Raw genomic sequence first — 27717 nt, 5'->3', positions numbered from 1 at the left:
AAAACAACGGATTGTCTTTACAAAATATATATGTAAAAAGGGGGCATGTATCGGCAGACTATTAACGGAATTTGTAGGTGTACTGCTCAATACCAGCACGTATGAGTAATAAGCTACGTACTGATGAACCTACGATCGATTTTTATCATCAGTGACATGAATAAAATTTTATGAATCGAGAGAAGAAAACTTCCAAGGTGAAAAAATAAAAATTATCTTATATAAACTAACTTTCGTCGCGGTAATAAATCATTACGAACTGGAGGGTTGATATTTTCTACCTTGAAAGACATTTACTTTCATTTTATATCGACAGTCGAATTCGTAAAATGGTTGTAGAATTTGTTACAAACCCCATCTCCTATTAAAAAAAAAACAGTTTTGATCGTATAATAATTGAAGCATATGTAGCAAATAATAATATCCACAACTAGCATCAGTAGTTAACTAGTCATAACGTCCATTGTTTTATCATAATAAAACTCTATCAAACCAACTAGAGTTTTTTCTATCAAAGGTCAAACTTAACCAAATTCCAAAACAAACAAACCAAACCAACTTTATGTGGACCAAACAGAGCAATATGGTAGTTGACCGACTAGGATATAAAACGTATTTTAGAACAGTACTAATTACAATAAAACGAAAAAGAGGCAAAAAGTGTGACAACCCAGCAAAAATAACAAACGAAAAGAAAGGCATTGACGTAGGGTAGAGCTCAACATTCATCACCTGCATCTTTTCGTGTGAGATGAGCATGTACCGTGTACGTAGACCACACCACTTTCTATACATATGAATCCCAGCTTCTTCATAAATGCCCACAACCATCGGGACCAAAGAAGCAAGTTCCCTCTCTTCTAGCCATTCAAAATAGTGAGAATGGGGTTGTTGAAGAAAAAACACCCGAAACATTCAAAGCCGACGTTGAGGGGTTTCTTAACGGCGGTTTTAGCTACACATGCTGCAGTATTCCTCTTGGTTCTTGCCGGTTTATCTCTCTCTGGCACAGCCGTGGCATTTATCGCCACTATGCCGCTATTCGTCGTATTTAGTCCGGTTCTCGTACCAGCGGGTATTACCACTGGTTTGCTAGCTATGGGTTTAGCCGCCTCGGGTGGCTCCGGTTTGACGGCCCTCAGCATCATCTCGTGGCTCTACAAGTATTTAACACTAACAAAAGACTATCTATTATCATATACGCATGCAAAATATTTTAGAAAACTCGTTACACTAATAGAAGGTTTTATAGAAGGTTTTACTATATATTTACACAAAAGTTAATATAGGTGGGAGAATACCAGATTAATTAACGCACAATTAATGATTTTGAATGCAACCTATTTTTAAACTAGATGATTTTCTAATTCAGAATACTTAGTCAATATTTTTGTTTTCATTTGGTTAAAAAATTTAAGTCGTTTTGAATTTATGTAAAATGTAAATAGAAATTATGTTAAATATTGCCAACATATCTTATCGTGACATATGATTTTATGTACAATAATTCAGATAGGTTCAAATATTTATTTTAGGTGTATTGGATTACATTTATTTTTTAAATTTCACTCCATTTATTGTGGTTCTAATTAGGTTTAAATTGAATTTAATTTTAATTGCAATTGGTTAGTTTCATATTCTTAGCTTTGTAGATAAATTTTATAAAACTATGTATAATTTGATGTACCGTATATTGTGATGGAGAAAAATAAGAAACAAACAAATTCAATAGATTAGGAATTTGTATTAGCAAACATGACCAATAATATTTTGAAAATTTATGAACACATCGTATGGATATTCATAAAATAAATCATAACAATTGGATTTCATTTTATTGAAGATGTTTTATAATATAAAATTAATTAGAAGAATATTTTAAATAATTTAATATTGAAATCTTAATATGACATATAATTTTAGTCATAATAAATCTAATTGGTTTGGTTATTACTTTTAAATATATTGAGTTAATTTCACTAAAGTGAAACTCAATTCACAAAAATATAATTGTTTTTGAATTTTAGTTAATTTTTTTCTTCGTTTTACATTTGACAACGTTGCAAGCAAATTGTAGAATTCCTTGGTCGTAACAGTTTTCAGCTGTTTCAATTAAGAATTGATACCACAATATATTTTTGATAAGGAGACTTAGTCAATTATATGTAGGAAATTTACGGTTAAGGAGCTGCCCAAACATCAGGTCTAACGCTCGTCACAGGTGTTCTTCGACTCCCAAATTTTGTAGACTATATAAAAACCGAAACTCAAATATTTATATAGCATGTAAGCTAATTTTAATAAGAGACAAAATTTGTGGTTGGACCAAATAAAAAGTCCAATCAAGTAAATATATATAAATTAAAATAAAATTAATTATTTTTGACCAACGTCTCACACTTTTTATTGACAAATGTATTTTTAAGTTTTATGCTGTTGTTTTAACTTAAGGTGCAAACACATTTTTAATGATATTCTCAATAATTTATGTTTTATTTGTAGGTTAATATTTTATATAATTAAATAAATTTTATATTTTTATGATAAAAATGGTTCTTAATTTTTATTTTATTTCAGGATCACCAGACGACCGTGAATCGCATTGAATAAATGAAAAGAAGCCATGGGCATAGACAAATGATGGTGAACAAAAAAAAGGCATAGACAAATGATGATATGAAAAAATTGATATACAGTTATATAATTTCACAAATTAAATCTAGTTAACCCAAAATTTTTAAAATATTAACTGTTACGTGGGGATGGAACTCAAGTTTTCAAATAGCATCTTATCAATGTATGCCGTGGTCAGGGCCGACCATAGACCATGATAGGTAAAACATTCGCAACAGACTCTTAAAATTTTTGAAAAAAATGACATACAAATAGATCCCCAAATATATAAAAAACTTTTAGGTCCCCAAATATGTAAAATAATTTTATGTCCCCAAATATGTAAAACAATTTACATAGACTCAACCATATACCCCAAAATCTCAGGACCGGCCTTGGTTGTGGTACATAATAATGACTAATGCATGTGTATTTGTTATCTACTGCTATACTCTCCTCTCTACAACTATACAAGTATCGTATTTTATATCTAATAGTATATCATTTTGAAAACGAAATAATGTCATTGATTTTGACCTTTAGACCAGTATTTTGAGTTTTTGCGCAATGTTATCCAGCATATCAACGTTTTTTTTAAACGTATCCACTTTATCATTCGAGTTCTTGTTTTTTACCAAGCTATCAAATGAGACAATCTTTTCAGATTCTCTCAGGATGATCAAGCTTGAGAGAAAGAGATTGTGTATAGTGTCTTCATTAGTGTAAACGAGGAAGAAGAGTTAGCTTAAATACAATTGTGAATCATGTCAACTATTAAACCAACTACTTAACCATATTAAACCATCTAAATCAACTATATACACTCTAATACATCTAAAGTTACAAGTTAATTTGTGGCCCATTTAATACAACATCTTAGCTGATCAAACAAGCTTGCTCGTTCGTTCTCCTACGGTACGGGCCATTAATGTTGTTGTTTTGCAAGAAGCGGACACCCGTGAGACGACACCCGTGGGTGTCTTAGCTGATCAAACAACTATATACATTCTTTTTCAAATTAATCGACTAACTGGTAATTTTATTTTTCAAATTAAAATTATCAAACATCTAATATGTCTAGGGATAAGAATTTAGTACTTATAATAAGAGGTTACATTTCTGTTGTAATATTCTTTTATGCTGTAAAAGGAAATAGTTGCGGACTACTTTACAAGCCCTATCTAATTAATGGAAGATCTTGGGATTGAATATACTCGGAACTTATATGTAAGGTGCTTATGTTTTTTTTTTCGTTCGACAAGACTCCAATTCTAGTCTTCCAAAATATACTATCATTCAAACATTAAGCCACTATGAATTAGTATATTTATTTATTGTATAGGCGATAAAAGAAAACAAGGAAAAGGTCAGATAAACGTGATCATATAACACACAAACAGATTAAACCGTATAATAAAAGTGGCGTGACGTAACGCGTTTCCATTAGTACTCACTTCGTTTTGCATGTAAGCATGAATGTGTACCGTACCGTTCACGTAGACTTCCACAAAGTTCTTCATAAAATCCCCTTTTCTTCCCACCAACAAACCACAACCATTCAATTACATATCTCCGCCGGTTATCAAAAGATGTTTGAGATTATTCAGGCGGCTATCACCGGTGGGGCTGCATTAGCTCTCTTGGTACTCGCCGGTATAACCCTTGGCGGCTCAGCCGTGGGATTAGCCGTAACGACGCCGCTTTTTGTCATTTTCAGTCCGATTCTCGTGCCAGCAACTATAGCCACCGCTTTTCTAGCTACGGGTTTCACGGCCTCCGGCTCCATCGGTGCCATGGCTATCACCATCTTCATGTGGCTCTTCAAGTAAATTAAACAAAAACTTTATTGAAGTCACTCAAATTTTGGTTTATTTATAGTTAAGTGAGGCATTAAGTATATGCATCAAAAAAAGGAAACTTATTTATATGCTTGGCTATAAATATATTTTACATCAACGAGTTTCAACATGTGTAGTTTCCTAGCTGCACGTTACCATTCTATCATGTGGCATTTTAAGTAACTAATAAAACCAATCTTGATTAAATAGTAATAGTCCATAGCCAACATTAGACCGTCGTGGTAGTCGTGATGGAAGCTTCGTTCGTGACCAGAGTTTCTGAGCTTATTTGGTCATGCATTGGTACGGTCTCAAAGACTGTAATAGTTGATGGAACAGCTTTACCAAAAGTTGCCTGCTACAACTGTGTGCAGGAAAATAACGGGGAAGAACCCGCCAAAAATTCCATTTTTGACCCCAAAAAATCCAACTACGGAAGGGGGAGAAAAGGAGGATAAAAAAAAAGGAAAAGGAAAAAAAGGATGAGTAGGCCCTTTCGTACTATGGGATGATATATGGAGGAACTTGATGATACTTAGTTATTTTGGGGTTGCTTAAATAAAACCAAAGTTTATCCATTTTCTCTTTAATTAAATACTACGTACTGATTATTTCAGATACTGTTCTCTTGATGTATATGGTGTTAGGAAATTACAATACATGTACTCGATTGTGGTGTATATTCTAAAAGAATGAAGTGATATCATTGAGATTACCATAGATGATTGTTAGCAAGTTGTATTACTGAGTCATTCGAATAAAGCAATTAAGCAAGCATGCTTGTTTCTAACGTATGAGGCTTTATAGTTTCTTTTTTTTTGAAAAGTATGCGAACATCATTGATCAATGGACCTAAAGTAGCTACAAGAAGCAGAGGTAATCTAAACAACCTCCCAAAATGATAAAAAGGAAGTTTAGGGAATCAAACAAAGACCGAATTACTGATTGAGATTCACCTAACATGATGCTTGATTGAGATTCTTCTGATTCTCTTGGGTTGTAGTAATAGTGTGATTAGCGGATAAACCGAGAAACATGCCGTTTAATGAATTTAAAATTGAAAAAGACGACAATAACTTTGCGCTCATTCAAAATTAGCTGGACATTGATAGAACACTTTACTCCTAAATTAGCTGAACATTGTATTGTTGAGTTATTCAAAAACTCGAGTAATAAGGGAATAACGCAAACTCGAGCTCACATTCTTTTCCGAACCCCGAAACAATCCCAAAGCCATTGGTCAGCTAGACATATATAGGACTAGACTAACATACACCCAAAAAAAAATATACACCTTCGTTCAGAGACGTTTTTTCTATGCTAATAATATTTCTTTGAAATACTATGATCAATTCTATTATGAAGCTAACTTTTTAGGCGATGATATATATATAGGACATCTGAAATCAGGAAAATACGAGGGTGCCTGTCCAGATCAATCGGTTAGTTCGGTTCCTATACTCTCCCTCTCAAGACCTTCATCATCGTCCCATACACACTCACATCTCACACGATAATTGTTTAAAACAATCAGAATTGCTCGAGTCATTTATCTCTCCTATCACTCTAAAATTTTCATTTTATGATTCCTGCTAAGCTTTTAGGTCAACACAAGGTCAATATAGATAATATTTCCATTAAATTTCTTTAAAAATTGTAAGTTCATAAATTAGGAAGCAAATGATATTACATCGTCGAACAAATTACCATTGTGAGCGACCTCTAATCACAGTAATTCTAAGGTAAATAGAATGATTTCATCGGCTCTACCAACAATCTGTTAATAAAGTAATCAACTTAGTCATTTAATTCAGTAATTGCATATGGCTAATAAGAAAAATCTTTCTTCACGCATTGGTATTTCATAAGCGGAACAAAGAAAAACAGTTTAGATTTTACAAGAAAGGAAAGGTCCCAAAAACATGACAAAAAGAAGTAGAAGAAGCCATTATGTGATGTGACGTAACGTAGATTATATAGTCCAGTCGTTTTACATGGGGCATGCAGGTGTACCGTGCACGTCGTAGACCTCACAACTCCATATAAGCCTTCTCTCTTCCGATCACCAAACCATAAGAAAATATGAAGGAAGAAATTCAAAACGAAACAGCTCAGACTCTGTCACAGAGAGAAGGAAGAATGTTTTCTTTTCTCTTCCCAGTGTTAGAGGTTATCAAGGTGGTTATGGCTTCCGTTGCCTCCGTGGTCTTTTTAGGCTTCGGCGGTGTAACACTCGCTTGTTCAGCCGTGGCATTAGCCGTATCCACGCCGCTTTTCATCATATTCAGTCCGATTCTCGTACCGGCCACTATAGCCACGACCCTCCTAGCAACTGGGCTCGGCGCTGGTACCACCCTCGGAGTGACGGGCATGGGTCTCCTCATGCGGCTCATTAAGTAAACAAATTATTGAAAAATATGCACTCGAGATTGATGCTTATATATTATTCAAATACGTACTTGGTTCCGAAATCCCCATAAATCTCCCATATATATAATATATTATTCTAACCTTTTTGTTTTTTTTTTTCAAAGCAACTTGTTTCATTCCCCTTTTTCTTCTAACGTTCTTTACATGCTACTTTCTCATTTGTCCTTAATTAGTTACACAAATTAATTACACCTCACCGTATTACTTTTGTAAGATAATTTAACTTAATTATTAGGTATCTTTCCCATCACAACCTTTTTCCGTTTTTCTGAAAAAATAGTCAACTTAATAAATAAGAGTATATGATACGAAGTTGCTTTTCAATTAATGTCTAACACACTTGTTTGTGTGATGTAGGCATCCTGGCAAGGAAGGAGCTGCCTCGGCTCCGGCAGCTCAGCCATCTTTCTTATCTCTGTTGGAAATGCCAAACTTTATTAAGAGCAAGATGCTAGAAAGGTTAATTCATATACCAGGAGTTGGAAAGAAATCCGAAGGCCGAGGCGAATCTAAAGGTAAAAAAGGTAAATCTGAACATGGAAGAGGTAAACATGAAGGTGAAGGTAAATCCAAGGGTAGAAAAGGTAAATCAAGAGGTAAAGATAAAGATAAGAAAAAGGGTAAAGGTTCACGTAAGGGTTCATCTGATGATGATGAAAGTTCATAAATGGAAGTTCATATAATAATTGTGGTAAATGCATGGGTAAAGATAAATTCATGCAAAGATAAACACATGTAAAGATAAACACATATTGGTCCATCTATTACAATATTTAGAATACGTTATGTATAATTCATGAATTTTATGCCACCTATAAGAATAAAACTGTTAATAATGGCAAGCTCTCTCTCTCTCTCTCTCTCTCTCTCTCTCTCTCTCTCTCTCTCTCTCTCTCTCTCTCTCTCTCTCTCTCTCTCTCTCTCTCTCTGGGCCCTATAATTGTAGCCTTAACAACTATTTAACCCACAGTTTCAGACTAGTACATTTGGATTTCTTGTTCCCAAAAACCCATGATTATAGATACGGAAGTTTCTTGCATAAGACTCTTTGGCAGAACATTTATTTGAGCCCAATGTTGGTCTAAACTCTAAACACACACAGACACTGATCCAAATCTAGTGAACATACATTAACAGAAAAGTAGAGGAAACATCAGCGTTGGAGTGACTGCCGATAGAACTTCCTAGCTATTTCTTTACTCTAAGATCGCTTCTTCTGAGATGAAGAATTCAAAGATAAAGAGGATGTTGCTCCTCTATAAAGTCCTTTGACCTAAACATGATTTCAAGTCAGAAAAGTCAAGGTGGTGATAGGTCTCTGTGGATCATAAAATCAACACTAAGTACAATTTAGGGCGTTTGTTTGTATTAGACTAGAGAAAAAAGGACTTCACATCAAGCTCTTTCAAACACATCGACCTCTCTTATTTCTTGGTTCTCACCAATTAGATTTTGATTCTTGTTGACACTTTTTGATCTTGTAAACCGATTATCATTAATAACAGTTCATTTTTGTCAGCTCAAATATGTTTACATCGTTGTTGTTCTAACCAGTTTTTCCCTGAAGTCGATGTATCCGGGTCTCCATGTCCTCTTCCCTCGTCTTCCTTTTTTTTTTTCCTTGCATTCGTTCCGATATCCACGCCTCCTCTTAGTCACGTAGTTGCCGATTCTTTGGGATTTCCTTGACTCAGTTCGAAATCGAACACGAGGCTTATCATCGAGCTCGACTTCGAACTCTTGATCTCTTCCCACTCACTTGTTTCCGAACCCAACTTCGATGATGGATCATGGTCCAACAATCTTATAAGTTTCCACTGTAACTACTAAAACCCCAAATTTTCAAGAACTACATCTGTTTTCTGGATGGTAGAGTGAATGAACGATATAACAGGAGTGCAGGGAAACATACTCCTTCAGTTTACGGAATCCTTGAAGCACATTGAAGACCCTTTTTGTATATGAGCCCTAGCGCATCTGTATTATATATGTTTCTGAAGTTTCACCTGAAAGAAGAAACAACCCCCACAAAGAATCAACGGTGGAAACACAAGAAGCTAATCTAGTGATAAAACTATGGAGAATGGTTTAAACTAAAACAAGAACTGGTTTTTCTTCCTACCAATGCATCCGTAACCAGACAAAACCACATGAGTATAGAACTCAAGAAAGAAAAAAAGGTGCCAAAAACATGACAAAAGAAGAAGATTATTTATGTGACGTGATGTAGAATATATAGTCCAGTCGTTTCGCATGCAGGTTTACCGTGCACGTCGTCGTAGACCACACAACTCCTTAAAATCACTCTCTCTTCCCATCACTAAACCAACCATTAGAAAGTATTAGCGACGAAATTCAAAAAGAAACAGCTCAGACTCATTCACAAAGAGAGGGAAGAATGTTTTCTTTTCTCATCCCATTGTTAGAGTTCATCAAGGTGGTTATTGCTTCCTTTGCCTCCGTAGTCTTTTTAGGCTTCGCCGGTGTAACACTCGCCGGTTCGGCCGTGGTGTTTGCCGTATCCACGCCGCTTTTCATCATATTCAGTCCCATTCTCGTACCCGCCACTATAGCCACGACTCTCCTAGCAACTGGGCTGGGCACTTTTGCCCTCTTCGGAGTGACGGCCGTGGGTCTCATCATTTGGCTCCTAAAGTAAAACTAAACAAATGATATGTCTGCACTCAAAATTAATGCTTATATATTATTCACATACGTGCTAGGGTCCAAATCCCCATAACTCTCCCATATATAAGTTGTCAAAGTAATAAATAAGAGTATGATACGAAGTTGTTTTTAACGTATACGTATGTACACACTTGTTTGTGTGATGTAGGCATAGGATGGGAGTGAAGCCGGCGAACAATCCACCTCCTGCAGGAGCTCCCCCGACTGGATCTCCGCCGGCAGCACCGGAAGCTCCGGCAGCTCCAGCAGCTCCGGAAGCTCCGGCAGCTCCAGCAGCTCCGGAAGCTCCGGCAGCTCCAGCAGCTCCGGCAGCTCCAGCAGCAGCTCCGCCAGCTCCGCCAGCTCCAGCAGCTCCGCCAGCTGCGCCAGCGCCGCCAGCTCCGGCAGCTCCACCAGCTCCGCCATCCTTCCTATCTCTTTTCGAAATGCCAAGCTTTATTAAGAGCAAGCTGATAGAAGCATTAATTAATATACCAGGATTTGGAAAGAAATCCAATGACCGAGGCAAATCTAAAGGTGGAAAAAAATCCAAAGGTAAAGGTAAATCCAATGGAAGAGGTAAACATGAAGGTGAAGGTAAATCCAAGAGTAGAAAAAGTAAATCCAGAGGTAAAGACAAAGAGAAATCCAAGGGTAAAGGTATATTCGGTAGAAGTTCACGTGAGGGTTCATCTGATGATGAAAGTTCATAAGATGGAACTTGATATAGGAATTGTGTTAAACACATGGGAAAAGATAATTTTCATGGAAGAGTAAAGGACATTGGTCCATCTATTCCAAAATTTAGAATACATTGTGTACTTATTCATGAATTTATGCCACCTATAAGAACAAAAAGGCTTTTGAATAAATTTATAATGTAATGCTAAAAGTGTTTATGATTTTTAAAAGAAAAGGCAAAAGAAAATCAGGCTACAATCAACAATGTTTACTGAAGATAAAATTCATATAACGTGGTAATAATTAATTTCATTATATATGCAGTCGAGTTAGCTTCTGATATCTAATAACAGGGAGGGGAAGAAAAGTTAAGAGCAACTATAGAGATTTCTATAGTTGTTTTATTTTAACCAGGTGGTTTTGGTTTAATGGTTCACTACTGTGAGTACCGTCTTGGGTTCGATTTCTTTTGACCACCCAGGACGCTTTAAGTAGTAAGAAAACGTAGATCCTACGGGCTTCGTAGTGATTAGTCTTTGGGCCTAGAAACCCTTTGGAATCACACTACAGTTATCAAAAAAAAAACTATAGAGATTTCATCTTACTAAAATTTAAGGAAACTCAAAGGAGAATTTATAAAAGGGAAAATAAAATGAGAAGTTTAATATATTTAATAGTTTTACCCTGTCCTTCTGTAAATTTTTGATACGAAAAATGCAAAAACATATATTATACGTTACGGTTAATTTTTGTGACATGAACATCTATAATATTGTCGATCAATATTTTAAGGGCGAGTCGGCAACGGAGTATGGTGAAAGATACGAAATCGTTAAAAAATTTAAAGATGCATCAATAAAGTATACTACAACATTTATATTACTTATTTTCAAAAAAAAAACATTTATAGTACTTTAATTTACAGAAGACAACTGTGATTAACGTTAAGATTTAAATAATTGGCAATGGTGTTCTATTTCTGGGTTGATCCGTGGGAGATAAGTTAAGACGTTAATCAAAACGACAGCGTTTAAATGGTGAAGAGTGAAGGGGAGAGTAGCACTAGATCTGGCACATGTGTTTAGAAGCATCTTTTATATCCTAGAAGACCTCGACAGCCGTTTCTGTTTTGCAAACTTGGTAGGTTCAGAAATAATTTGTAGAGATTTTTTTTTGTTGTTGTAAAGACTTTCTATAATTATAGTCTATAGTCGTTTGTTAAAAAAAAAAAATAAGTAGGAAATAAGACCAACGGAATAGCTCTTTATCATTAGACTTTTTTTCATTAATGTAGTTCTGGTGGATATTATTTGAGAAAGTATAAAGCAAAACGTAACCAAAGTAACACATCTCAATCAAAATGCGGGAAAATAGGAAATAAAAATCGATTTAAGTTGTTAAAATGTAGGGAACTCCTTTTTAGCCCCCAAAAAATACTAATAAAATCCTTTCACCACTTTCCTTGAAGTTTGTATCCTCCGATGACGCTTATTAACGTCGCGTTTTAGCTTCGACTTATATGAACCTCCCACTTCTGTGGCGGTGCCTAAGAATCCGGTCTGAGTTCCGTCGCTGTCATTGTCAATGTCTCCTTCAATCGTTAATCCTTTGATCCTAGCCGCAATTGATTCCTCTTTTACCCCAACATCTACATCTATATAATCAAATCAATTTAACCCCCAAAAAATCATTGTTGTTAAAGGTCCATGCATGATTACTAAATCAGCGACGAGGACATATAAAATAGAATGTTTTCACATATTTAGAATCAAACCAGTATATAGCTTATATAGTCTAGTTAAGATTATGATCATGAATATTAGTGTATACGTACATACTTGGGTTAGAGAAAAACCAAAGGATGAGAGCACAAGCGAGAAGGACAAAGGGGATTATGTGAACAGCGTTTTCAGCAAATTTGACACGTGACTTCTCCTTCTTTGTCACTTCCTGGCTCGTAGGGTCGTATGTAGTCGGCTCGTCTTCGTCTAGGCCTTTCCATAATCCCTTCGGCGCAGACCAAGGTACTGAGTAATCCTCAGTCACGCGGCTCCAGCTTGCGGATCGGTACATATTTTGCCTTTGCCTCAGTCTTGTGGTGTGTAGTAAGGATTGAATCAGTTTTTTTTTGCCCAAAAAACCTAAAAAGGTAAAAAGACGACCTTTGTGGGGGTGTTGATTTTTAATTAATCGAGAACTTTCAAGTAATTCATTACTAATTTCTTTTAATTTTTTAATTTGGTGGCTACTTTTCAGCCTATGGCTTCGGTGATTTGGATCAAAGCTATGACTCTGTCAGATATACGAATTTTCTTATTCTCACAACCACATAATTAAGCAAATTTTTTTCTGTAACACCACATAAGCAAATATATTTAATATTACGAGACCGATTACATATTATTACAAAAGAATTTGTTCCTTAAAATTACATATTCTAAAAAAAAAATTGTTTCAATAAGATCCATCTTTTATATTTTCAATGCATATTTTATTAATTAATTGTAAATTTCAAAAAACTTAATTGCTCTAATTCAATTTTATTGGTTTAAAATTATGAAAAAAAGATAAACACAAAATATCATGCAAATTTAATGTGTTTTTTAAGATGTGTAAAAAATAGGGCTGTTCAATATGGTAAAACCGAACCGTACCGAACCGAACCGAAATAGACAATATGGTTTGGTTTTGGTATATACCATATAAACCGAATGGATATAATTTTATAAAAACCGTAGGATTTGGATATGGTTTGGTATATAACCGATTAAACCGAATAAACCGAACAAAACCGATTAAAAGTAGAAACATGTAAATATGTATCTATTTTAAAACAATACATGAAAATCTATTTGTTACATAAGTTAAATTTGTGTTAATAACTATTACCATAATTTTATAGTAATAAAAAACCTTAATTTGTAAAACACTTGAACTATAACTAAATAACAATACATCGCAATTCATACATCTTATTTTCTAAGTCTTTTTTGATATTTTGGATTTATTTTAGTATGCACTTAATTAATATGAAGATTATAAATTTGATGGACAATAATTAATGGGAAATTTTCAATTGAAAAAACATGACTTTAATGAACACTAAATATGGAAGAGTGAAAAAACTTTTCTTTTATGTTTCTGTTTTGTTTCATATTTTTATTTTCAAAATTTCAAGCTTTGATTTTAGTTATAGAATTGATTATTTTATTTGATGGTAGAAGCATTTTTACTTTTTTGTTCATCTATTTGAACATGTAATATATTTTTAATAAATGACTGTGTTGACAATATGACTCTAAAATTCATATAATATGATCTCAAACAAAATAATTATGTTTTTGGTATAAAACCGAATAAACCGAATACCGACGGTATATAAACCGAACCGAACCGAAGTAAATATGGATTTAGAATGGTAGTTATATTTTACTAACCGAAATACCGAAAACCGAAAAAAACCAAACCGAAACCGAACCGATATCCGGATTGAACACCCCTAGTAAAAAATTTAAAATATGGAACTTTAAGGAATGAAAGGAGTATTACAAAAGAAAAGCATTATATACAATGGATACGAGCGTCTAACTGTATTAAATATATTTTATTTTATGAATACTCCAACAGAAATAAAAGGAGTTACAAGGGAAATCTCTGGAAAGCATATTAGGTGGGTTTGGTCCCGATTAGGCAAAGAAGTTCAACACCCTTTCGATGCCAATTCCAAATCCAAGCACGTATTTTCGAAAGATGAGAAGAAGTAAATAATAATTAATAGACATATGTAAAATAAATTAACGTAATAGTTGCATCTTGTTAGTTAATATCATTAACTGATTTTGTTTTTGTTATCTATGGTCCGTGTACTATTATTTGTGAATGTATTATAGATTGGAGAAAGAAAAAAAAACTATCTGTCCATTGTCATCATGAATATTTAGCCATTTAGGGTTGTGGACTTTACCTAACAGCACAAGAATCCTATGAATTATGAAACACGAAGAATTCATTAAGAAAAAAACAAAGGCTAAGGAACAAAAAGCAGATGTTATATGTTTTGGTGGTTGTGATATTAGGTTATCCACCTATGAGCAACCTTAAGCTATGCCATACACACACACATATTATATATGTTTACAGACACATATATGCATCTAAAACTAAAACTTAAGTTATTGAAAATTTCACAGTTGCGTCAATTATGGAGAAGACGTCGAAGAAGCTATTTATTTTCAATCTCTGCATCAATTTTGGTATTTTAGTAACAAGAAGATGCAACGCAACTACATACTTTGTGGGAGACACGTCCGGTTGGGACATAAGCTCCGATCTTGAATCTTGGCCTTTAGGCAAGCGATTCTCTGTCGGTGATGTTCTAAGTAAGTATCATAATACATGCATCCATTGACTTCTAAAATATATAGGCATTAGCCTATACTTTACCTTATCCAAAACAAAAACAAAAAAAAACAAAAAAATTGATATTGCAGTTTCATGATGAAAGTATTTTATGAAACTATGGTTAGTGATCAACCTGATTTTCTCAGTTTTCTTATAGATTCACGATTGCTATTTCATCGATTTAAACGTATGTAAATGCACTAAGACTAATTATAATTGCTTGAATCTGATCCATCTATAATTGCCAGTGTTCCAATACTCATCGTCGCATAGTGTCTACGAAGTGGCGAAAGACAACTTCCAAAGCTGCAACACTACGGACCCCATCCGTACGTTCACAAATGGGAACACGACCGTTGCTCTGTCCAAACCGGGAGACCGGTTCTTTGTATGTGGTAACCGGCTCCATTGCTTTGCTGGTATGAGGCTACAAGTCAATGTCCAAGGCAATGGCCCATCTCCGGCCCCTGTGGGCGCTCCACGGGCCGCCCCCGCAGGAATTCTCCAGCCATCTTCTAAAAAGAATAACCCTGCAACCGGGGTTGCTAGCTCGGCTGCCCATATTGGTGGCCGCGGTCTGAGGGGCAGTATGAATTATTTTGTATATTTGATGGTTTTTACTTTTCCGTTAATATTGTATTTTATTAACAACTAAAATATAAGAGTTTTCATATAGTATACTTAAGAGTTTCAATATACAGTAATGTATATATATTCTCTGATTTAAATGCGTACGAGAGTGAGTATTCGGTTTGGTTTGATATATTTTTGTTATTTTTGTAACAATTGGTTTGAAGAGTATGACTAGATACAAACCAAAAATGTTGGTGGTTTACGTTATTCTGTGTGTGATTTTGGATAGACATATTTTAAGAAACTAATAATAAGTATATGTTCATCCTTTAATATCTATAGATGTGAACAATTTAATTTCAGTTAACAAAATTAATTTCATTCCGATTATATTAAACTCGGTACATGATCGGTTCAGTTGGATATTAACTTTTGTTTCATACAATTGTTCTTTCATTTGGATAACACTAAAAAAACAGTTGAGATATAACATATCTCTTATATATTAATTGAAAAACATTACAATATTGTTTTGTAGTCACGTGTCACCATGAGAATGAAATTCAAAATTATTAGAAAAATAGGTTGATCCATCTTAATTTATATTATATTTTTTAAACTAACTATCAAATTGATAAATAATGTACAAAATAATATTCTCGCATTTTCCTTAAATGAAATCTATGGAATTACCTAATATGATTAATGTATATATGACACAATTAATGATTATGAATAATAAATATTAGATAACAATTTTTCTATCTTAGCTTTTTTTTGTTTAATCTCATATTATTAAAAGATACTAAACAATCTCATTAAATATTTAATAAAAACTAATTTTTTATATGTTATATTTTGAATTTTAAAATGACAGTAAATTACTAAAAACGTTAAACGTCTCACACTAAAATTTTGTGATCAATGGTTTAACTCTTTTGTAATAAAAAAATACAAATGATGATAAATCGTATGAGTTTCATTTAATAGACATTCACATTATATATTAATATAGTTTAAAATTAAACTATATAACATATATATATATGTTAATTTTTAAATTTGTATTGAAAAATATCGAAACCTTAAGATTTTAATTTTGAATTTTGCATTGAAAAATTTGCACATTATTTTAAAATATATTATATATATATGTCCATATCATTGAAATTTAGTCATATACCATATAAAAAATAAAATGATTGTTTTGATTTACTTACCAAACAAATTTCTTAAATAAACAAGAAGTATTGCTTTGATTTATATGTTTATTTTAATTTAATTATATATAAATAAACATAAAAATAATAAAAAAAAATAAAAATTATTTTTATATATAATGATTTATTTCGCGCAATTGCACATGTCTTAACATAATATATATTGGTTAGAAAAAAAAAACTTCTTAGCTCAACTTTATATGGTTCGGTTTAGCGAATAGCATACATGTTGGACCTTAATTTTTCACTTTCCAAGTTCAGTTTAATGACCACTGCGATTCAAACTCGCAGTTTCTAAGAGCCGTGTTCCGTTTCGCTGCACCTCTCTCGTTATAGTTCATGTATGGAGTGTATCTGGACGGAAAGACATAGTATATACACTATAATCTTCATTTTAATGTTAAATTTTTATTTTTTTACAGCTGTTATTTTAGTTCTAGAGAAAAACAATACAGGTGGTAATTATAGTTAATGTATGCAGTGTATCTGGACGGAAGTACAATATGATATACACTCTAACGCTCTTTTAAAGTTATCTTCTTTTTTTTAGGGTCAAATAACGTTATCTAACACGTGATATTTATAGTTAGATCATGTATAGAGTGTATCCGGACGGAATTACATAGCATAAACACTCTAATATTGTCTTTAATGATAACTATACATGTGATATTTATAGATCGTGTATATCGACGGGAATCAATAGTATATACACTTTAAGGTTAACTATACAGGTGGTATATATAGTTCATGTATGAAGGGTATCTGGATGCAAATACATAATAAACTTTAAATATTCTCTCTAAAAACTTTTTTTTCCTCTCTAGAAAACTTAGCCATGAATCTTTCTGCTATCACTCAGGGAAACGACAATGACGCCCCGGCGCCGGGTAACGAATTTGCACAGTTCGCCGCTGGATGCTTCTGGGGCGTGGAGCTGGCGTTTCAGAGAGTCTCCGGTGTGACTCATACGGAGGTTGGATACACCCAAGGGCTCCTCCACAATCCTTCATACGAGGATGTCTGCACGAACACAACGAACCATGCAGAGGTTGTCAGGGTTCAATATGATCCCAAAGAGTGCAATTTTGAGTCTCTGCTTGATGTCTTCTGGTCTAGACATGACCCCACCACCTTGAATCGCCAGGTACATTATGGGTTTCTCTTAACTTGGTCCCAGGATTTAAACTTTTTATGTTGGAGATTGCTAAATTTTTAAAGTTTTAAGACTTTAGATAGAGAACAATACTTATTATAATAACATATCTATGTAGTGAAACTATCCCTTGACTACTTTTACCGTGGCTAATGACTTGAACTGTTATCAGGGAAAAGATGTGGGAACCCAATACAGATCAGGGATATACTTCTACACACCTGAGCAGGAGAAACAAGCGGCAGAGTCAATGGAACGTCACCAGCAACAAATGGAGAGTAAGATCATGACTGAGATTCTACCAGCTAAGAAATTCTACAGAGCTGAGGAGTATCATCAGCAGTACCTGTCAAAGGGTGGACAGTCCTGTGGCATAGCCTGTAATAGTCCACTCATGTGCAGCGCTGCTACGGCTTAAAAATGCTGAGTTTCCTCTCCCAAGATAGAGGAGTTTAGAGACGAGTTTGTTACACAATATATATGAACATCAACCAAATCCTTAATAAGTGTAACAAGTTACTTTCGTTTCATGTTAGAGACTATATAAATGTCTATTGAATTATTGATTGTTTAGATTTGAGTGAATCTTATGGATGAAAAAATAATATGATGATGAATAAGGTTTCTTATTGCCATTTGCTTCATCATCAACAAACAATACAACGCAACATCACCAATCTGATCCTTTCTTTCACATGGTGATCTAGCAAAATGGATTCTTTGATAGCTCAAGAAGAACCTACGTATATTTACCTGCAACTGATCCTTCTTTGTTTGTTAGCATGTGTGTGTTGTTGATTTGTAATTCTCAGTTCACAATAAGATGTGGAAATTTTAACAACATTTTTTAAAACTTCAAACTGAATGCGAACACAAAAGTGTATGTTTCCGAAAAATGTGTATGTTTTTATTTTTAAGTTTTCTAACTATTTTTCATGAAATTTCAAATTTATTGAGCAACTTAAAACAATATGGTCATTTACAGATGGAAAGAGCAAAAAATGAAACATAATGCTTTAGCTATCATTTGCCATAGATAAGATATCAACGTCTGAGTAAGCAGTGCAGCCGTGGAGTTGTGGAGTAGTTCAGAGATAGGATGCGGTTTCAAATGAATTTGTCGATAGCTCTGCTCATTTGTTCAGGAATAAGATTTCTAACTATTTAATCATACTTAATAAAATATCTTCTATTTTTTTTATTCCTAAGCATTCATAATAAGTAGCACATATTATATTTAACAAAAAAAAAATATATCTACACCATTTATATACTTCAAAAATATTGTTTTCGTATAATATTTATAGTGATAAATATAATGTGCGTCTACATAGAAGGAGTGTATATATATGTATTCTTTTTTTTGAAGGCATAGTGTACATATATTCTCTGGCTTGATATATTTTTGTTGTTTTGGTTCAATTGGTTTGAAGAGTTATGACTAAGCACAAACCAAAAATGTTTGGTGGTTTGATTCTGTCTGTGATTTTCGATAAATATATTGTAAGAAACAAATATAAAGTATATTTAAATTTATCATTTTTTTGTCAACAAATTTATCATTTAGTATCTATAGATATGAACAATTTAATTTCGAGTTCTCAAAAAAAAAAAACAATTAGTTTCGGTTTACAATTAATTCATTCCGGTTACATTAAACTAGGTGCATGATCGATTCAGTTGCATATTAAATTTTGTGACACACTATTTTTTTTTTTCATTTGGATGACAATAATAAAATAAGTTTTTTATTTTTTAATAAAATGTTCGTAAATATGAAAGATTTAGGTTTTAGAAAAGCCTATTTTTGTGTTTCCATGGCAAAAAAAACAAGGGGTTGATTGACGGTGAAGCTACGGAATCCATAGTGACAAGAGAAATGGAATTTTTCCTATGTCTTCTCAAAATAATAAAATCAGTTGAGATATATATATTGGTTAGATTTCGACCTAAACTTCTTGGTTCAACTTTATATGGTTCAGTTTAGCGAATAGCATACACATGTTGGACCTTAACTTTTCACTGTCCAAGTTCAGTGACCATTGCGATTCAAACTCCCCGTTGCTAATCGCGATCGCTACCAAAACGCATCTCTCTCGTTATAGTTCATGTATGGAGTGTATCTAGACGGACAGACATTGAATATACACGCCAATGTTCTTTTTAATGGTAGCAATACTTGTGTTATTCTAGATAGAAAAAAAAAACAATACAGGTGTTGTTTTTTTACCAAAAAAAAAATACAGGTGGTAATTATAGTTCTTGTATGCAGTGTATCTGGCCGGAAATACAAAGGATATACACTCTAACGTTTTTCAACTTTATCTAGCACGTGATAAATATAGTTAGATCATGAATGGAGTGTATCTGGATGGAATTACATAGCATATACACTCTAATTAATGATAACTATGGCATGTGGTATTTATAGATCGTGTATCTGGACGGAAACACAAAGTATATACACTCCATGGTTAGCTATACAGGTGGTATATATAGGTCATGTATGGAGTGTATCTAGATGCAAATACATAAACTCCATTCTCTAAAAAAAATATACATAAACTCTAATAATCTCTCTAGAAAACTTAGCGATGAATCTTTCTGCTATCACTCAGGGAAACGATAATGACGTTCCGGCGCCGGGAAATGAGTTTGCACAGTTCGCCGCTGGATGCTTCTGGGGCGTGGAGCTGGCGTTTCAGAGAGTCTCCGGTGTGACTCATACGGAGGTTGGATACACCCAAGGGTTCCTCCACAATCCTTCATACGAGGATGTCTGCACGAACACAACGAACCATGCAGAGGTTGTCAGGGTTCAGTATGATCCCAAAGAGTGCAACTTTGAGTCTCTGCTTGATGTCTTCTGGTCTAGACATGACCCCACCACCTTGAATCGCCAGGTACTTTATACGATTTAAGACTTTTTTTTTGTGTTGTTGATTTGTAATTCTAAGATTTTCATAATAAAGATGTGGAAATGTTACAACTTTTTTAAAAACTTAAAACTGAAAACATAACACAAAAAAATCAATGCTTATTTTTTTTTTTAATCTGCTAGTTATTCAATTCATTTGCAATACCAAATCGAATGTGTAACATTTGATGATGTGAAGTGTAACATGATATACATGTAGTTTACCGTGACTAATGACTTGAACTGTTATCAGGGAAAAGATGTTGGAACCCAATACAGATCAGGGATATACTTCTACACACCTGAGCAGGAGAAACAAGCGGCGGTGTCAATGGAACGTCACCAGAAACAAATGGAGAGTAAGATCATGACTGAGATTCTACCAGCTAAGAAATTCTATAGAGCTGAGGAGTATCATCAGCAGTACCTGTCAAAGGGTGGGCAGTCCTGCAGTGGCATAGCCTGTAACAGTCCACTCATGTGCAGCGCTGCTATGGCTTAAAAATGCTGAGTTTCCTCTCCCAAAACAGAGGATGTTAGAGACTTGTTTGTTGCACAATATGAACATCAACCAAATCCCTAATAAGTGTAACAAGTTACTTTCTTGTTTCATGTTAGAGACTATAAAGATGTCTATTGATGTTGTTGAATTATTGATTGTTTAGATTTGAGCGAATCTTATGGATGAAAAAATAATATGCTGAATAAGGTTTCTTATTGCCATTTGCTTCACCATCAACAACAATACAACACTTTAAGAAAATCACTAGTCCCATCCTTTCTTTCACATATTGATCTATCAAAATGGATTCTTTGATGCTGAAAGAAGAACCTGAGTTAGTAGATTTACTTGCAACTGTTCCTTCTCCGATAGCTCAAGAAGAGCCTAAGTTAGTAGATACACCTGCAAGGCTGCAACTGATCCTTTTTTGTTTGTTTGCTTGTGTGTGTTGTTGATTTGTATTTCTCAGTGCATAATAAGATGTAGAAATGTTAACAACTTTTTTGAAAACTTCAAACTGAATGCGAACACAAAAGTGTATGTTTCCTAAAAATGTGTATGTTTTTTTTAAGCTTTCTAACTATTTTCTTGAAATTTCAAATTTATTGAGTAATTTAAAACAATATAGTCATTTACAGATGGAAAGAGCAAACAATGAAAGATAATGCCTTAGCTATCAGTTGCCGGGGATAAGATACCAACGTCTGAGTAAGCCGTGCAGCCTTGGAGTTGTGGAGTAGTTCAGAGATAGGATGCGGTTTCAAATGACTTTGTCGATAGCTCTGCTCTTTTGATGAGGAATAAGATTTCTAATTATTCAATCGTTCTTAATTAGTAAAATATCTTCTATCTTAGTAGATTTTAATCTTAATCATTCACAATAAGTAACACATATGTTCTATTTGACAAAAAACCAAGTATATCTACACTATTTTTCTTTTGAAACACTTACTTTCATTCATTCAATATTTTAAGTTTTTAACCATTGTTTGGTGAGGCCATTAAGAGCAGGATTAACGGGGACGCTTAGAGAAGTGCTAAAGGGTGGGCTCCACGGCAAAAGACGAAGCAGCGACGTCAAAGACGCCAGATTAAGCGTCGGGTTTTGTTGGATCTTGTACTGTTTCGCGGGCCCCACTAACACGTGGCGGTCCGTGATTGGCTCGTTTTTAATTTTTTTTTTTAAAAAAAAAATCAGACAAAAAACTAAAAAATAAAAATAAAATAAGCACCCCACTTGGGGTGCTAGGTTAATGGTGCTCTAAGGCTAACTCAGCGCCTTAAACTCAGCAGACAAAACATGTTTAGCCAATAAATCCGCATCTATGTTTCTCTCGTGACTCGTGAGAGATCCAAGTAAAAGAAACAAAATCAAAGGATAAAGCAACAGCTTCAATGTCAGTTACGATGATGCCGTAGAGCTCGGCAATAGGGTGGTCGAAGGTTAGAGCCTTAATGAATTGAGACCATCCGCATTGAAGAATCAAGACTAGAGTTCACACGATTTTTGAGGCAGAAAAATATTAAAATAATCAAATTTTAATGAACCCGGCTCGTGCAGGTTCGCTGGAGTGATATCGTCTCGTTACTGTTCTGCGGACCCCACGACACGTGGCGGCCCGCGATAGATTCGTTTATATTTTTTTTTTTAAATCAAACGAAAAAAACAAATTAAAATAATAAAAAAAAACATTGGAAATCGGGAATTGCAAGGTTCGCTGCTGCTCATGCTCTGAGTGCAGTAAGACTCGTATCTGCACCATTTAAATGCTATTGATAAATATAAAATGTGCTCCTACAAAGAATTGAGCATATAATACTGGTGTAAATATATATATATATATATATATATTTTTTTTTTCTTTTTTTTAAGACATAGTATATAAATATATTCTCTAATTTAAATGCGTACGACGAGAGTGAATAAAGTGAGTATTCGGCCTGGTTTGATATATTTTTGTTGTTTTGGTTCAATTGGCTTGAAGAGTTATGACTAAGCAGAAACCAAAAATGTTGGTGGTGTGTAATTTTGGATAAATATATTGTAAGAAATGATAATAAAATATATTTAAAGTTTTCTCTAGTTATCTATACATATGAACAATTTAATTTCGGTTTACAAAATTAATTTCATTTTGATTACATTAAACTGGTGCATGATCGATTCAGTTGCATATTAAATTTTGTTTCATACTATTTTTTTTTTTCCATTTGGATGACAAATAAATAATCAGTTGAGATATAAACAATATTGGTTAGATTTCCACCTAAACTTCTTGGTTCAACTTAGCATACGCTGGACCTTTGTCACTTTCCAAGTTCAGTTACCATAGCGATTCAAACTCGCCGTTTCTAATCGCGATCGCTACCAAAACGCGAACGCAACGAACAGTAATACTAAGACCCGTGTTCCGTTTCGCTGCACCTCTCTCGTTATAGTTCGTAGTGTATCTGGACGGACAGACAGAGTATATACACTCCAATGTTCATTTTAATGTTAACAATAGTGAATTAGAGTTTGGCAGAAGTTAGAGAGAGGTGAGAGAGTCTTTTCTCTCGATCTTCTCTCCCCACCAACTCTCCGCTTCGACATCTCCTCTTGCCTCTCGTTCCGGTGGCCGACGGAGGGTCTCTACCCGTCGGTCGCCACCCCGTTTCGTCACCGTTTCCTAGCCTCTGCCCTCTCATGCTTCGGTCTCTTCCACTTCCTCCTTGCTTCATCTCCTCTGTTTATCGCTGGGTTGCGGCCGGACCAGGCGATTCAAACCGGTGGCTGTGGGTGTCCTCAGCTTCCCTGGAGAGATGGCGATGTCGTGGTGAGCCGGATCTGAGCTGGAGGCGTCGTCAAACTGGTAGATCTAGGGTTTCGCCCGGAGTAGATCTGGGTCAGATCTCTCCTGGAGGGTTCGCCGGAGTGGCCTTGCGTCGCTGCCTTCGCCGTTCTGGTCAGTATACTGCCTCCTCTGTCTCTCCCCTGTCTCCGCTTGCGATGCTTTGGTAAGAACTTCCCCCTCTTGTTCCAAGTTGAAAAGACGGTTCGAGGCTCACCGTCGGGGACTTCTTTTTCGGTAATGGTTCCTCGACAACCACCTGGTGTTTCTTTTGGTTTCGATCTGTTTGGGATTGGGTTGGATTGGAGTTTCGTGCCGTTACTCTGCTCATCTGACTTCCTATGATGGGTCTCTCCTCCTGTTTCGCCTGCTGTAAGGAGCTCTTGTTCCTCTGTTCTTCAAGCTTCAGAAGGAAGCTGGTTGTTGTCCTCTGCCTCTCTTGGTGTTCTGTGGCCGGAATCCCTCGTGCTCTGCTTGTGTGGTGGGACCAGAGTCCAGCCGTTTAAACCTCTGCTTCCACCTGCAAGTACTCACCTTAGCTTCATATACCGGTTTCTCTACATCGGCTAGGATTCTCAGAGTATGGTGTAGCAGTTTCTTGAGATAGCAACGTCTGGAGTGGACTTCATTTGCTTGCGATGGCCGGACCAGGGCTTGCCAATCCTGCTTCGCCTGTCCTTCTTTTGATGTCGCCTTCGGGATAGTCTGCGGCTCCTCGGACTGTTCTCCGGTTGCGATTCTCTACTGACCCGAGTGATCTTGATGCAGGTGCCGACTTCAAGATCTTCTCTCTGGTCTCCTGTTAGCTAAATGGTTGTCTTAGGATCTATTAAACTAGCTAAGCTTTCTCGCAGCCTCATGGTTGTGACTGAGCCTTCTTAGTCTTAGTGAGTCTTTTTACTTTTTTTGTGGCTTACTATGGCTCCATTGCTTTGTCTTGTTGACTTAGCGACTTAGATTCAATAGGATTAGATCAGTCGAAGTCCATTGTATCTCTATGCCTCATTATTAAGTTAATGAAATTCACATACTTAACAAAAAAAAAATGTTAACAATACAGGTGTTATTAGTCTTTCGGTCAAAAAAAAACAATACAGGTGTTATTCTAGATAAAAAAAACAAGACAGCTGTTGTTCTAGTTCAAAAAAAAAAATACAGGTGGTAATTATAGTTCATGTATGCAGTGTATCTGGCCGGAAATACAAAGGATATACACTCTAATGCTTTTTAACTGTATCTAGCACGTGATATCTATAGTTAGATCATGAATGGAGTGTATCTGGATGGAATTACATAGCATATACACTCTAATATCGTCTTAAATGATAACTATGGCATGTGGTATTTATAGATCGTGTATCTGGACGGAAACACATAGTATATACACTCCATGGTTAGCTATACAGGTGGTATATATAGGTCATGTATGGAGTGTATCTAGATGCAAATACATAAACTCCATTCTCAAAAAAATATACATAAACTCTAATAATCTCTCTAGAAAACTTAGCGATGAATCTTTCTGCTATCACTCAGGGAAACGACAATGACGTTCCGGCGCCGGGAAATGAGTTTGCACAGTTCGCCGCTGGATGCTTCTGGGGCGTGGAGCTGGCGTTTCAGAGAGTCTCCGGTGTGAATCATACGGAGGTTGGATACACCCAAGGGTTCCTCCACAATCCTTCATACGAGGATGTCTGCACGAACACAACGAACCATGCAGAGGTTGTCAGGGTTCAGTATGATCCCAAAGAGTGCAACTTTGAGTCTCTGCTTGATGTCTTCTGGTCTAGACATGACCCCACCACCTTGAATCGCCAGGTACATTATGGGTTTCTCTTAACTTGGTCCAAAGATTTAAACTTTTTACGTTGAAGTTGCTAAATTTTTAAAGTTTTAAGACTTTAGATAGAGAACAATACTTATTATAATAACATATCTATGTAGTGAAATTATCCCTTGACTATTTTTTACCGTGGCTAATGACTTAAAAGTGTGATCAGGGAAAAGATGTGGGAACCCAATACAGATCAGGGATATACTTCTACACACCTGAGCAGGAGAAACTAGCGGTGGAGTCAATGGAACGTCACCAGAAACAAATGGAGAGTAAGATCATGACTGAGATTCTACCAGCTAAGAAATTCTACAGAGCTGAGGAGTATCATCAGCAGTACCTGTCAAAGGGTGGGCAGTCCTGTGGCATAGCCTGCAACAGTCCACTCATGTGCAGCGCTGCTACGGCTTAAAAATGCTGAGTTTCCTCTGCTTATCTCCCAAAATAGAGGACGTTAGAGACTTGTTTGCTACACAATATGAGCATCAACCAAATGCCTAATAAGTGTAACAAGTTACTTTCGTGTTTCAATGTTAGAGACTATATAAATGTATTGATGTTATTGAATTATTGATTCTTTAGATTTGAGCGAATCTTATGGATGAAAAAAATAATATGATGGATAAGGTTTCTCATATTGCCATTTTCTTCACCATCAACAACAATACAACACTTTAACAACATCACCAATCTGATCCTTTCTTTCACATAGTGATCTAGCAAAATGGATCCTTTGACAGCTCAAGAAGAGCCTAAGAGCATCATTATCCCTAAAACTCCGTTTAAGTTCTTATTTTTTTTATTTTTTACTTTTAAAAAAAAAAAAAAAAATTAATCTATCGCGACGGCCACATATCAGTAAGTTCGCGAACAGTACAAAAATTCCAACAAACTTGCCTCTTAATAAGAGGAGGAAGAAAGGAGTTTTAACAAAAATGTGGGATGGGAATAAAGATGCTCTAAGTTAGTAGATACACCTCGGGTAATTCCTTCTTTGTTCCTTTTCCTACCAAAACAGAGGAGTGTTCTCTGTATGTGTGTGTGTTGTTGATTATAATTCACAGTTCATAACAAAGATGTGAAAGTGTTACAACTTTTTTTTGAAAATTTCGAAATGAATAAATCACAAAAAACTCAATAATATCTTTTATTTTATTCTGTTAGTTATTCATTTTATTTAAAAACAGAGAAAGAAATAATAACGATGTTTGTCCTGTGGCAAAGCCTGCAACGGTTCAGTTTGCTGCTACGGCTAGCTAAAGAGCTGAGTTCCTCTGCTTATCTCCCTAAACAGAGGATATCGTAGACTTGTGAATGTAAAACTGATGAGGTTGGTTAGACAACACGTATGTAACTTTTATTTGCAATTCTGTAACAGTGTATGTTACACAAAATGAACACCAGCCAAAAATTGCTATCTCTAATAGGAATGTAACCAATAACTTTCGTTTGCATGAGTAACGTTTTTATACAATTATTTGTTTATTTTCTTGAATGATCGAGCGAATCTTGTGGATGAGAAAAGAAAAAGTCTGATAGAGTTTGAGTTGATTTCACTTTAGGCCACTTATATAGTTTCACTTTAATGGGAGTTACATTGTAATAATTGTTAGAATTTCAAAAATGTAGCGTTATTGGTTTATAGATTCTTAAAATTATTAAGATTATTTGTTTTCATAGATTTTAAAATGTACACAATTTTTTCAAATTATTTCCAAATTCAACAAATCTCCATACTTTTGAAATCAACAAACTGTATAAATCTAATTTCCGCTAATATTTTCTAAGACACTTATGGCTAAAGTCTCATAAAGTTTCTTATTCTCAATTTTGATTTTATATCTTTAATATAGAATAAATGTGACTTTTATAGAATGGTGGGTAGATTTTTTTTTGTTTTTATAAATATTCTGTAGACATCTTATCAAAAACATAATTCACCAAAATATTATGTATTTTTCTTGTGTGCCAATAAAAAAGCTATTCAGCCTTTATGTAGGTCATAGGTGGTGTTAATCTCTGACTGACTCTTCCTATATAAACAAGTGACT

General features: G+C 34.8%; 8 protein-coding genes across 10 annotated transcripts; 7 read left to right on the top strand and 1 right to left on the bottom strand.

Annotated features, from left to right (window-relative positions):
* Positions 1–843: 843 nt before the first annotated feature.
* Positions 844–5242, top strand: LOC103855734 (oleosin-B1). 2 transcript variants are annotated; one of them, XM_033288615.1, is made up of 4 exons: positions 844–1163; positions 2156–2221; positions 2578–4438; positions 4826–5242. In XM_033288615.1, the coding sequence occupies exons 1-3, from the start codon at positions 883–885 to the stop codon at positions 2594–2596; spliced, it is 366 nt and encodes a 121-aa protein (XP_033144506.1). In that variant the 5' UTR covers positions 844–882; the 3' UTR covers positions 2597–4438; positions 4826–5242. The 2 variants fall into 2 exon arrangements, with proteins under 2 accessions (XP_033144506.1, XP_033144507.1); XM_033288616.1 differs by having other exon boundaries at positions 2170–2221; positions 4826–5171.
* LOC103855735 (oleosin 16 kDa-like) lies at positions 4030–5228 on the top strand. Its single transcript, XM_033288614.1, has 2 exons — positions 4030–4438; positions 4826–5228. The coding sequence occupies exons 1-2, from the start codon at positions 4086–4088 to the stop codon at positions 4935–4937; spliced, it is 465 nt and encodes a 154-aa protein (XP_033144505.1). The 5' UTR covers positions 4030–4085; the 3' UTR covers positions 4938–5228.
* Positions 5243–6480: 1238 nt separating the features above from the next.
* Positions 6481–10487, top strand: LOC103855733 (oleosin-B6). The gene is made up of 3 exons (XM_018657522.2): positions 6481–6847; positions 7239–7465; positions 9717–10487. Exons 1-3 carry the CDS (start codon positions 6534–6536, stop codon positions 10259–10261), a joined length of 1086 nt encoding a protein of 361 aa, XP_018513038.2. The 5' UTR covers positions 6481–6533; the 3' UTR covers positions 10262–10487.
* Positions 10488–11472: 985 nt separating this feature from the next.
* Positions 11473–12833, bottom strand: LOC103855732. Its single transcript, XM_009132748.2, has 2 exons — positions 12068–12833; positions 11473–11883 (listed from the first exon to the last, which is right to left on the bottom strand). The coding sequence occupies exons 1-2, from the start codon at positions 12300–12302 to the stop codon at positions 11666–11668; spliced, it is 453 nt and encodes a 150-aa protein (XP_009130996.1). The 5' UTR covers positions 12303–12833; the 3' UTR covers positions 11473–11665.
* An 850-nt stretch (positions 12834–13683) lies between these two features.
* LOC103855731 (mavicyanin) lies at positions 13684–15530 on the top strand. Its single transcript, XM_009132747.3, has 2 exons — positions 13684–14608; positions 14879–15530. Exons 1-2 carry the CDS (start codon positions 14431–14433, stop codon positions 15283–15285), a joined length of 585 nt encoding a protein of 194 aa, XP_009130995.1. The 5' UTR covers positions 13684–14430; the 3' UTR covers positions 15286–15530.
* Positions 15531–16355: 825 nt separating this feature from the next.
* LOC103855727 (peptide methionine sulfoxide reductase A3) lies at positions 16356–18427 on the top strand. Its single transcript, XM_009132743.3, has 2 exons — positions 16356–17570; positions 17752–18427. Exons 1-2 carry the CDS (start codon positions 17262–17264, stop codon positions 17995–17997), a joined length of 555 nt encoding a protein of 184 aa, XP_009130991.2. The 5' UTR covers positions 16356–17261; the 3' UTR covers positions 17998–18427.
* Positions 18428–20070: 1643 nt separating this feature from the next.
* On the top strand, positions 20071–21219 carry LOC103855728 (peptide methionine sulfoxide reductase A3). The gene is made up of 2 exons (XM_009132744.3): positions 20071–20482; positions 20750–21219. Exons 1-2 carry the CDS (start codon positions 20174–20176, stop codon positions 20996–20998), a joined length of 558 nt encoding a protein of 185 aa, XP_009130992.1. The 5' UTR covers positions 20071–20173; the 3' UTR covers positions 20999–21219.
* A 2283-nt stretch (positions 21220–23502) lies between these two features.
* Positions 23503–26302, top strand: LOC117125751 (peptide methionine sulfoxide reductase A3-like). 2 transcript variants are annotated; one of them, XM_033288612.1, is made up of 2 exons: positions 23503–25650; positions 25824–26302. In XM_033288612.1, the coding sequence occupies exons 1-2, from the start codon at positions 25342–25344 to the stop codon at positions 26076–26078; spliced, it is 564 nt and encodes a 187-aa protein (XP_033144503.1). In that variant the 5' UTR covers positions 23503–25341; the 3' UTR covers positions 26079–26302. The 2 variants fall into 2 exon arrangements, with proteins under 2 accessions (XP_033144503.1, XP_033144504.1); XM_033288613.1 differs by having other exon boundaries at positions 25259–25650; positions 25833–26302.
* Positions 26303–27717: the final 1415 nt, after the last annotated feature.

This window comes from Brassica rapa, chromosome A03, assembly GCF_000309985.2.
Source record: "Brassica rapa cultivar Chiifu-401-42 chromosome A03, CAAS_Brap_v3.01, whole genome shotgun sequence".
NCBI lineage: Eukaryota > Viridiplantae > Streptophyta > Magnoliopsida > Brassicales > Brassicaceae > Brassica > Brassica rapa.
This window is presented reverse-complemented; position numbering and strand designations above follow the sequence as displayed.